The 12,398-nt window shown below is 42.1% G+C and overlaps 1 protein-coding gene across 2 annotated transcripts in view; it reads right to left on the bottom strand.

The window, feature by feature from the left end:
- Positions 1 to 12,398, bottom strand: part of ALMS1 (ALMS1 centrosome and basal body associated protein) — a 69,568-nt gene that overhangs the window by 40,467 nt on the left and 16,703 nt on the right. For both annotated transcript variants that reach the window (XM_065836422.2, XM_065836423.2), the window contains exons 4-5: positions 3,924 to 4,041; positions 447 to 2,625 (exon numbers count right to left, since the gene is read on the bottom strand). In XM_065836422.2, coding sequence (XP_065692494.2) covers positions 447 to 2,625; positions 3,924 to 4,041 — 2,297 coding nt within the window. The remainder of the gene's footprint in view (positions 1 to 446; positions 2,626 to 3,923; positions 4,042 to 12,398) is intronic.

Below are 12,398 nucleotides of genomic sequence, written 5' to 3'. Positions count from 1 at the left end.
CCCACTTTCCCATATCCAACCCTTTCGTTGCCTACGTTAAATATTACCTAAAGGTTATTTCTTACACCTCTATATTTAAGATAAGCTGAACTAATATCATGGATGAAATCCAGCAGTAACACACACCAGTGTAAAACCATTTCATTTAGTCTGTAGTGATTAAATCCCTACCCAGGTCTTATAAAAAACAGTGGGGAAAAAGTGCGATAACTCCGAAATCAAAGTTTAAATTAGAATCAGTTATTGAGGGTCCTTTAAGATTATCTTCTTAGGCTTTTATATAAATCACATTTGCTAAAATTTCTAAGTGAATGATGGCATGACAGGTTGGCAACATGACTGAATATCAGGAACTATAAGCACTCTCTAGTGTATGGTTTCTGTGACACCTTCTGCACTTCTGTCCTACTCACTCTGTTACAATCTTTTGTTAGAAACAAACTTACTGGGATCCTTTCTTCAATATTAAGCTCCTCTTTTTGCGGAGTTTCCAAAGCAGTTGCTCCAATTGGGATGAAGTTCTCGTCCTTCACGCTGGTGATGAAGTGTCTGGAAAGCACCGAGGAGCACCTTGTGGAGCCCAAGTTGCCTTGGCCACCTTCCCCTGAACTAAGCGGAACATTCAAACTATCTGGGGAAATATCACCAAAATTGTCAGCGCTGACATGGCCAGCAGGAACATCCACATTGTGAGATCGATTTTCAAGAGCGGCACAAGTCAGCTGGTCAAAAGTTGGAGAGTTTCCATCCTCTCTAAGGAGCTGAGCAACTTCTCTGGAGACAACGACTTTTGGGTCTGAATTTTGCCCTGTACTATCACTTTCTGCGTCTTTACCGCTAGATTCGGAAACAATCTCAGCCACGAACTTTTGTGTCACGAAGCCTAAAGTATGCTCAGACACCCCTAAAGCATTACTTTTTTCTTCCAGAGGCTGCACTGCCTCTGTTGAATTTGCTGGTGCAATAAATTCAACCAAGGACATGTTCTTGCTGGAAACATTTACCACGTTGTCAGATTGAGATCTAGTAAGAGGGTGGACAAGCAGTAAGTCTTCATTATGAAAATGCAAACTTCCCAGGGATGCTGTCCCTCTAGAGGATGCAGCAAGATGATCTCTGGGGTCTCTACAGCTTTTTTGTGTTGACAAAATACGGTTTGAAGAGCTGGCAATGTCACTGTAGGCTTTCTTTCCAGGAGAAACTCCACCTGGGTCACATGAAGTCAATGCATCAGATGTTTCCTCTGGTTGCTTCATGTTCCAAGCCCCCACCTTGTCTATGAAACTGAGCGAGGGGAGAGACTGAATCCTCCCAGAGTGGGGATATTTCAGCTTTAAGGACTCAAAATGTTCCTCGCTTTCTTTCGGAGCACATTGGAGTGAATGTTGCTTCTCAACAGCTACAGGTGGAGATGAGTTCCCTGAAGTTTCTTCACTGAAGCATGAAGGAGAGGCCTGAAGAGCTGATTTCATCACAAGGACACCAAGTTCTGCCGCTTTAACATTTTTCTTTAGAAGTATCCCCGGAGTCGACTGATAGCTTGGGTGAGCAAAGTGTACAGAGAATGAACCATCACCAACAAGATTAAAGGAAGGGGAAATGCCTGTAACTTTATGTCCCCTTTCTATGGAAAAATCTGAAATAGTTAATTCACTTACTGCAGGTTCTACCTCCACTGGGGCATCCCCACCACTTGGGGAAGGAGTTTCCACATCGGTCACAAACAGTCTGTTAGGTGCATGATCACTGATGCTGGTCACAGTAGGAACGACCTCCTCCGTCTCAAATCTCACCACAGGAGACGGTTCTTTGCCCTGAGGATCTAGGAAAGCTCCCTGGAGCTCCTCGGGAACCGCCGTGAGCTTCAGGCTTTCAGAGCCATTGAAATCCACACCATCTTCCTGCGACATTTTGGCTATTTCAGAAATCTTTGCTGGAAAAACACCCTGAGCATATGAATTTTCACAATTGTCTTTCCTCAAATCATCAGATAAACCATTAGAATTATCAAGCTCAAAAACCTTTTCTTCTTGTAGCTTCTCCAGCTGCTTTGTGCACCCCTCTGACTCACCCTCAGTCATCTTCCCCTTCTCCTTTTGCGTCTCTCTGTCACTCTTTCTTGAATTCTCAGCCAGTGCTGTTTTACAAAAGGAGTTTTCTCCAGATGAGAGCCCATCGCACCTCAGGAACCCTTTTTCTTCCTCCAAAAGCTCCAAACCAGGTACGCTGCTGTTGGGGGAGAAATATTCCTCTTTTCCAGCCGTACTACAGGGCTGTTTTACAAGAGAAGCTTCTGTTTGGTTCAGTCTATTTGCCTTGGCGAGCATCACGTTCGAAGCAGACTTTGCTAAACTGTCACTCGTTTGGGGAATCAACGCCTTCTCATTAGTATCATTTTTCCAGCCTTCGTTTGCCTCCAGATGCCCAGAGAAAGAGGTTTGAGACAAAGAGCCGCTACAAGCGGCATCACACGGTTCCAGGTGTCTGAAGGGGAGGTGAAGGGACAAAGCGAAGTCGTCACCGGGAGCATCTGCGGGAGTTTCCGCGTCCGGCGGCGACGCAGCTTCACGGACACACGAGGGCTCGCGATGCTCTTCAGACAGCCCAGAGACATCTGGGAACCCTCTGTACAGGGCAAGAAAAGAGCATTGCTGAATATTCTGCATTCCAGCACCCATATTCTCTGCTTAAATAGAAGAGGAAAAGCTTCACTCAAACAAATAACTAGAGTTTAGCAACGTGAACATAAATACATCCCCTAAACAGGCTAACATGTGAAGAAATATAAAGAAAGTCCAAACAATATCAAAAAGCCCTAATGCCCTACAAAGGTTTGAAAATAATATGAGTTTCTGCTTAGTATGTCAATATTTTTCATACTACTTAGGACTGAAATATTTTTTACTAACGGGATTTTATTAATTAAATAAAATATAGGACGGACATACATAAATTTGTATGTGATTTAATCTAAATGTAATGAGATTTAATCCAAATCACCTATTTCAGTTTCATTATATCAATTATTTCTTCAGAGGATACAAAATAAGCCAGGTCTCAGAGGAACACAAGCGACAAACTCCTATAAACCTCTACTATTTTTATAGTGAATTTTGAATTAATAGTTATTTTACATAAAAATGATGATCAAACCCCAATTAATATGACTCCGTGGATGCAGATCACCACTTCTAGTGGAACTAAGATCTGATGCACAAACTGAAGTCAGAGTGTATTAAATTAGGAAAGAAATCTGTCACCTGTCACACACCAAAAGCACAAGGAAGCTCAAACACCAGTGACACTGTAAATATCTTTTTTATCCCTTTTTAGTAAAAGGTAGAGGATTTCTTGCCTTCTTTACACAAAAGGAATCATTCGTCACACCTCAAAATGAAGGCTTGGGCAAAGACTTTTAATGAAATAGCTACTTATGTATTCATACTTTATCTAAAAATCTTTATTTTAGATTATACAGAACATATATTCTGGTTTGAATATGCTGGAGTAATGTTATTCCATGTACATGTGTGCACATATTTACAACTGTAAATACAAATTGTATCTGATCTGTGTCCCCAAAACTTGATGAAGCTCATCTCAGAGTCTAAGAAAGCTCCAGTCTAAGAGGCTGGAGTTCCTAATTGTCCCATTTTCTTTAGATACGTTAAGGATGACAAGTTCAGAAGAGGCTTGTTGTGGTTTTCTCTTGTTCAAACTCTTTTGAGTGCAAAATAAAAAGATGTGCAGAAGTCAGACAACGCCTTCTCTCTCTATGAGACAAACAAAGAGGAAACCACACCTCTGTCTTATTGCCGTGACCAAAAACCTGTAATTATTTAATTATCCAACGCAGGACAATTTATGGCCACTCAGGACAAAAGGTTTTGGTTGTGCCGTGACACCAGGTGATTTTATCCTACCTTAAGGGAACAAAATCCATCTCTGATCGCTGGAGAAGCGTCTCATCTGAAAATCTTGGGCCTTGCGTTGGATACATCAAGAGTGGGAAACAGGGAGAGAATTGACTGTCCTGGATATCTGTTAAAAACAACAGTACCAGAGTCATAAACCTGGCCGGGCAATCCCTCTTTAAGCCACCCTGCCAACTAATACAGCCTTCAAAATTCAAAACATGCCAAGCACAGTGAAAATGATGTAATCCCATCATCTAAATCCTCTGCTGGAGCATGTTCCCTCATGGATTTAATCCCTTTTTCTTACCACGGATCACACTGCGGTTTCTTCTCGTCAGTCTCAAAAAGCTCCATGACAACGACAGCTCCAGCTCACCCTCTTAAACCTCTTTTTGGGCACATTTCTGGCCTTCTCCACTCACTACTCAACACCTCCCCTCACCATTTCCATGCAGCCTGATGCTCTTCCCAGTCTCCATTTCTCCGTAAAGGTTGTATAGGCTTTTTCTTTACAGTTTCAAGATACAAGTAATAATAAAACTTAGTCATTACAATCATACCAGTACCACTGTCTACTGCTCTAGCAGTACATTTAGTTTATATCATATATTTCTTTGCTCTTTGAGTATTTCTTTTTTCAGCTGACTGCTTACAAAACCCAACGGAAATGTTTTATACCACAAGAATAAAAACAACTATAAGCTGTATAAGTCTAAAAGACTAAATACATGTTTTGATGGATGAAAAAAAATTACTTGTAACACTTTGACAAGCGAGATTTTCTTTTTAAAGCCAAAAAGCTCTTTGTTGCCAAGACTATGGCTTTCGGAACCATATTAAATGAACTGATGTTCATTTAATTTAGATTTATTAGTTTTGAACCATCTCAGCCAAGCTCCACTCTGTGTCACTTACAGAACGATAATCACATCAGATGTGATGGCCATTACATATAAGGAATTAGGTTTACATTACATCAGCTTTATCCTGAGGGTTCCTACAGCCTGTATTACATCACCTGATGAGTGATATCCAACCACAAGATGACCTTTCTGATTCATTTGTAATTTAATATTTCCAATGAATGGGGTTTTTAATTACTTTAGAACTCTATGCAGTGAGTGGATAATGATATGGATAAAAATAATTCTACATTGCACAGCAAAGCTGGCTCAAAATTTGGATGCTCCCTTCATCCCACCCCATCAGCAGCTAGAAAATAATAAATAATAATAATAATAATAATTGTTATACAGTTTCAAAGCTTCCTTTCTACCTTAGCAGCTGCATCCACCACACGGCCAGCCTCATATCCCCTAGATCCAGCCAAATGTATATTTTAGCATCTGTAGTACAGATGGCACAAACATGCTACAGCAATTTAAGCAGGGAGTCTTTGTTGTTCTAGCAGCCAGGACCTGTGCTAAGCTGGGTGGAAATATCATTATAACACACACAGAAGGGTTAAAAAAAGTACAGAAAACTCGCAATTGGCAGCATCGGCACAGAGGGAATGGGAGCCAAGCAAATAAGGAGCAAGGTCAGAGGTGTCTCATCTATAATGGAACAGCAGCTCAGGGCTCTGTGTGTTAGAGGGCACAACAAGATCGTGGCCTAATGTACCACACTGATGTGATTTTAATCACAACTTGAATCATGATTTAAAATCATGGAACAAGAGACTGATCTAATTCACTGTAATCTCCTTCGAATTTGTTTTATATGTATTTCACAGGAAACAAAGAGGTTTGGTTTCAGTGGCTGATACTGACTTAGAACCAAATAAACCTTATTCCTTATTCCCAAGGAGCAGACAATATTTACAATGCGTTTATTCTGTTTAGTGTACATTTATTCAAACAATTTTTATTATACTTGAAAATACTGAGTACATTCACCATAGTCAGCTTGGATACCGAATTTTATTAAAGAAACAAAAACATATATTTTAAGAAACATTAAGTTGGAATCTAATCTATCTCAGATGTGTTCAATGGACTTGTTTCCTCCCAAAACTTGCTTTATATTTAAAATTCTATTAGTGAATAAAGGCAACAGTAATTGCAGTTATTGAATTAGACTCCTCATCTCGCATCACGATACGCTTCGTGTTTTCAGAACTGGCATCTCATTTTTATTCATACAATAAAAGAGGAGAACGAGCTTTCCTGATTTGCAGCTCAGCTTATTCGCTTTGAACGAAAATGTCTTTTCCAGCTAAACTGGAAATCAGGAGTGATTAAGGAAAAAGCTTTTGCACACAATTAAGACTGGGTGTGCTGTCCTTGTAAATGAAGAAACAAGAAAGACTGAAGGAGGGAAGCTGTCAAACGCTGTCAATAGATCTTGCCAAACAATTTGAATGCATCTACGCATGTATTGATAAAATAAATATGCATGTACACACACACAACACAAGTCACAAATTTGGCTGATATATTAATGCTTTAGAGATTTATATCGACAAAAATTTAAGTACTGCTGAACATTTGTATTAAGAAAGTCAACCCAGCACTCTCCAAGCAGACTAAAACAGGAAATCCTCACCGTATGGGGATGGATCCAGTCGGTCCCTTCAGAAATCCCCACGTTCTTAAAGATATTTGCCAAATAATAAAAGTACAGGGCAGCCTGGGTCACCTGCTATCACAACACAGGATAGATAAGGTTTAATCCAGCCATAGGATGGTGGGAACAACGCAGCCCAGCAAGCCCAACAAAGCCAAGGACTAACTCAGAAAGCAACAACTCAGACCAAGACTTGGGCTCACGATGAACAATCCATTGACAGGAGGCCAGTGCAATACCGTATCCAAACTGGCACACAGATTTGTCGTATATATAATATAGAATAGTGAAGAAGTAGTAACAAGGAGCATTCTTTCCAATCTTTTACTGAAACTACCACTGAAATGGTGTTTGCAGGTTCTGATGACCAAAACTCCATATTCATAAAGAAATCACAGGGGGGTCAGAGAAAACAGCTAAAAGATTGGTGCCTCATCACAAGAGCCTCCTGGAACTAAATCTGTTTCCTGTAATTGACGAAAAGATTAAGGGTGACTTGCTTACATCTGTACGTACATACATAAGACCAGAAATGTGGTCATTAAGAGCACTTGAGCTGAGATAATACACAAGAATCCAAGGGAAAACAGTGAAGCTGTGCAAACCTAGAGACAAAGACGACACTTCTGAGTTCATGGACACACCACATCACAGCTGGCTCTCTACAAAACATGCACAGCCATGTAGATCATTAATGGCTTTGACAGTTATTTAGCAGCAGAGTTTTGCTTCAATTCTCTCTTTGCTCCCTCCTCAAGCCCTTACACATAGCCCTGAATAAGAAGTACCAGCGTTTGACTGAATAAATATCTTGTAAAACTTCAGACTGCCATTTTGCTCCCCTGGTTTCTCTGTAGAATGCGCTGGTTTTGCTGTGCAGCACAAATCTGCCTCGGGCTGACAGTCCCAACCTTCCCCAGAGGTTTCCAGTCACAGGAACTGTGGCAGTGATCGCTGACCTGAAGCAACAGAAGAGTGACAAGGCCAGGAAAGAGTGAGGAAAAAGGGAACAGGAAAAAAAGGAGGAAAGAGAATAAGTCGAGCTTCACTGCAGTGACAACCTTGGGGGAAACCCTGCTTTCCAGCTTGGCCCCTGCAGAGGTGACCTGTGAAAACACAGAATCCCAGAATGGACTGGGTTGGAAAAGCCCTCAGAGCTCATCCAGTCCAACCCTTGGTCCAACTCCAGTCCATTGACCAGATCATGGCACTAAGTGCCATGGCCAATCTCAGTTTCAAAACCTCCAGGGCCGGTGAGTCCAGCACCTCCCTGGGCAGCCATTCCAATGCTGACCACTCTCTCTGCACAGAATTGCTTTCTAATCTCCAGCCTCAGTTTCCCCTGGCAGAGTTGAAGCCCATGCCCCCTTGTCCTATTGCTGACTGCCTGGGAGAAGAGCCCAATCCCCCCTGGCTAGAACTGCCCTTCAGGTCGTTCTAGAGAGTGCTGAGCTCACCTCTAAGCCTCCTCTTCTCCAGACTGAACAAGCCCAGCTCCCTCAGCCTCTCCCCATAGGGCTTGTGTTCAAGTCCCTTCCCCAGTCTTGCTGCTCTTCTCTGGACCCGCTCCAGCACTTCAATCTCTTTCCTGACCTGAGGGGCCCAGAACTGAACACAACACTCCAGGTGTGGCCTCCCCAATGCAGAGCACAGGGGAAGGATCACTGCCCTTGTCCTGCTGACCACGCTGGTTTGGATAAAGGACAGGACACCACTGGCCTTCTTGGCCACCTGGGCACACTGTTGGCTCATGTTGAGCTTCCTGTCCATTAGCACCCCCAGGTCCCTTTCTGCCTGACTGCTCTCCAGCCACTCTGTGCCAGCCTGGAGCGCTGCAGGGGGGTCTTGTGGCCAAAGTGCAGCACCCGGCACTTGGCCTTGCTGAACTTCAGCCCATTGGAATCAGCCCATTTTTCCAGTCTATCCAGATCCCTCTGCAGAGCCCTCCTGCCTTCCAGCAGGTCCACACTCCCTCCCAACTTGGTGTCATCAGCAAATGTGCTGATGGAGTTCAATAAAAGACATTTAACTAGGGCTACAAGACTGATTTTTCACCTATATAAAACATAACCCCAACCACGTCACATATTCTGCCTCCTCGGGCTTTTCTGAACGTTCTCTAATCTTACAGCACTAACGCTTTCAGTAACTTATTTTCTTCAGGAGGCAGAAAGATCATCGCTATCATATTTTGGATGCTTAGAATGATTTGGGGGCTCATTACACTCAGGCAGAACCTGGGTTTCGCAGGCAGAAAAGCAGGTGCTCGATGCTGAAAGCAGCAAGTGACGTCAGTCCGACACTCTTGGAGCATCTTGTGTCAAAACAGTAATTCTTCCTGCTGTCGCTCTGAAGGTCAAAAGCTTCCTCACCGTTGAATTCACTGAACAAGCAAAGCTGGGCATGTTACTTTATCTTGCAGCCTGCTGACAATTCTGAATGCCAGAGTCAAACTGCCATTTGGGGAAGATTTAAAAGAAAAAAGAAAGGCAAAACAAAAACAAAACCTTCTTGGCTTTGGCAATCTGTTCCACAATGTAGCAGCAGCAATGTCGATACAACTGTCATTGTGATTTCCCCCCTCTCCTGCCAAATGAAATTCAAAATACTTTTTGAAGAGGAAAACGAATAAATTAGAATTATAGCTTATGTTTCCTCCTCCCCTCTCACCTTTCCTCCTATAGCTTGAAATTGAAGTGCGTATACAAAAAGGCTGCAGCAACTGGCACAATCACTAGAGAGTAACAAAATACCAGCGCTATCCAGAATTCTTACATCTAAAAAGCCTTATACTTTTTCTTTAGTTCCAGTTGTATTTAAAAGCAAACACTGATAAATATCAGGAATTTTTTCTTGATCAAATGGATTTCAGTTCTGCAAACCCCAATAATGTGGGCAAAAATGCCACAAAACGCACTAAAGGCAGCAATCCCATGCAGAGGATGTAGGCAAAAGCAAAGCATTCCTAAGCTACCATGTCCATCTAACTTTTAATACCCATCTTAAGCCTGAATGTCCCACAAATCAAAAACAAAAGGGGGGTTTTATCAATATTAATCACTACTCGCTGTGATGCACATGCGGCTTTTAATCACCGAGCTGTCTGTAGATCCAAACATGAGATAGATAACCAAGAGTGCTTTTTATTTCATAAAGGAGAAAACCTCTTCACAAATCTCTCGGAAGTGGCTCCAAATCCACAGCAGCCTGTAATTCATTCAGTCATCCCAAGCTTGTCTGCCTGTGTTATGCTGGAATAGAATCTCACTTCATCTTCCTAACACATCTAACAACATTTTAACAAGCTTAGCAAGGGACTGGGCTTAGTGTTCAGCGTAGACTAAAACCAATTTATTAACTCTGTATGGGCAAATATTGGGGATTTCCAATAAATTACCCGAACTTTTTAAGGAAGCAAAAAAAGTGCTGGTCTTTCCTTTAAGGCTTTTGTATGACAAAGGATTTTACAAGTTCCTTCAGCAGATGTATTACTGCTCCCAAGACCACCCTCATCCCAGCTTCTGCCTTTACAGACAGAAGTCGGCTTCCGTCTTACTTTTTTTCATGGAAATCCACATATATTCACCACCATAAAGTTAACAGAGAACCATTTGCAAGAGAAGCATTACCTAAAAAAAATGATAAAATGAGCAAGAGCTGCACGTTGTGATTACAGCCTGTGAGAGTCGGTCCGAAGATGGAGCACTATTTGCCTGAACATCGCCATCAAGAACTTAGAGAACTGAGGCCCTGGCAAAAAGAACGTGTGGACAATGATTTGGAGAGAGGCCCGAGGAGAAGCATCGTGTTGCACTGGTTTCTCTGATACAGGGGGGCTGCTGCTAACAATGGCTGTTGTGTGGACTTTACCTGCTGCTTCAGCCAAACCAGGCCCAGCCTCCTAAAAGGTCTCTTCGACCGAGGGACAACAGCTGCCATCCAGAAGCTGTGTTCTCACCTGCAGCCTCAGTCACACGTGTCCCTCACCTGCTCCTCCAAACAACGGCCAACGAAAAGGAGCACACCCAGAAGTTCGCCAAGGGTCCTGAGGTCACCCAATGGACCAGAGAAAGACCCCTGAATGCTGGACATGTAAGCGTTGGCAAAAGCAAGCGTGAATCTTTCGAGCCTGTGCAGTATGAGCCTGGGTTGCGAAATCAAGGCGGAGTCTGGCCTGAAACAAGGGGAGCTAGGGGGGTGAAGAAGCATAAAAGATGATTCCAGAATGGACACTGTTGAAGATCTTCCCGCCAGAGGATCCCGAACCACAATAGAGGACCAGCAGGACTCCACGGGACCAGAGGGAACTTCTGGAACTCAACTGGTGATAAACGCAACCTCAGTTCTCATCTTTACTTTTACTTTTCCCCGTTTCTTTTCCCTTTTCTCTTTCTTACTTTTTCTCTCTATCGTGTGCCGCTTTACGGGCAAATTAATAAAGTGACACTGCTTGATTGAATTATAACCCCTTGGCATTTTGGTCGCCTTAATTTTGCGCTCTGAGATCACGGTAAAAGAACCATCATGAGTCCATCATGGAATGGACCGTGACACAGCCAAACTCCTAAAACCCTCAGGAGTTGCCATGAATGTTCCTCACGCAATTTCAACTCCATCCCCTTACGCAATTGTTTAACTTGCATACAAGTAATATCACACAAACAGGTACAGGAATGGCAAACTGCAATGGAACTTGCGGCAAACTGGAAGCAACGCAGGTTTATTTTAAAATATCGTAAGCAATCATGTTATTTGCCTATAATAATTGTGTTTGTTTCTGAAAAAACTTCGCCCAATGGTGTAACCAAAGCAGCTTTAGAAGCACCTTTATTCAGCAATTTCAACTGCATGCTGGAAAGTGAGTCACAAATATAATAACCGAAGGGGTTGGGTAACGCTTGATTTTGCAGAGTGATCCTCTAAGGGATATTCATACAAAAAGACACACTTTGGGCTTAGCAACAGCATTGTCAAGTTACGCGTTTCCAAGGAAGCGTATGCAAGTATATTCATAAAAGGAGTCAAGGTGGAGTGTCGTAAAAGTAAAGAAGGAAGAAAAACAAGTGTTAGCAGCAGGTAAGAAGTTAACAGATGACAGAACAGGAAATTCCAGTGTGCACACACAAAGGTTTGCGCAGGAAAAATTAACAATTCCATTAGAACTGAAACAGAGCTGACCTTGAAACCAAAAGGTAACACACAGCTGTTGAATTTGATGTTAGAACTGGCATTTAAGAGTTGAAAAAAAAATCTATGCCTAAATGTAACAACTGCAAGTTTAAGAGTGGAACCGATGGGTAACAGTCACGTCTGAGGTCTGGGAACCGTTGTTTAGCTCAAGAACTTGGACGCATAAGGAAGCAGAAATGCAATAAATGGAAATAAAACAACTGAAGTAAGATAGGCAAGGAAAAAGTTTGAGCTTGGGTAAATAAAATAGCTATCGATAATAATCTTGGCTAATTTTGTCTTCTATAGATAGCACAAAAGGGAAAGTAGAACACTTCGGCCGTATGAGTATTCTCAACTACACATCCCTTAGTGCTGCTTTTGATTTCATTAAATGTGCACATACAAAAAGGGAAAGATAATTCTTTCCAGATTGATTTCCACAGCCGAAGCTTGAAATTAAAAAACAAGAGGAAAATATGAGCATGCAAAGGTAATAAAGAAAAATAGAGCTGATAAAAGTTGCGTTTATTTCCAAGAAAAACAAGTTTATCTTGTTGGGGAAGATGTGTTTCCAATGATTAACAGCAATGAGGGAAAGAAGTGAGCGTCTCCATCTCCATCATTTTGAGGATTCTAAGAAATTATTACAAATATGGTTTGTGTCTCAAGATGCAGAGAATAATACTGCATTATAAAGAGAAACTGTATGTTTGAAAGATGTACTACTACCAGTGGACTAAA

The sequence above is a fragment of the Patagioenas fasciata genome, chromosome 4 (genome assembly GCF_037038585.1).
Source record: "Patagioenas fasciata isolate bPatFas1 chromosome 4, bPatFas1.hap1, whole genome shotgun sequence".
NCBI lineage: Eukaryota > Metazoa > Chordata > Aves > Columbiformes > Columbidae > Patagioenas > Patagioenas fasciata.
This window is presented reverse-complemented; position numbering and strand designations above follow the sequence as displayed.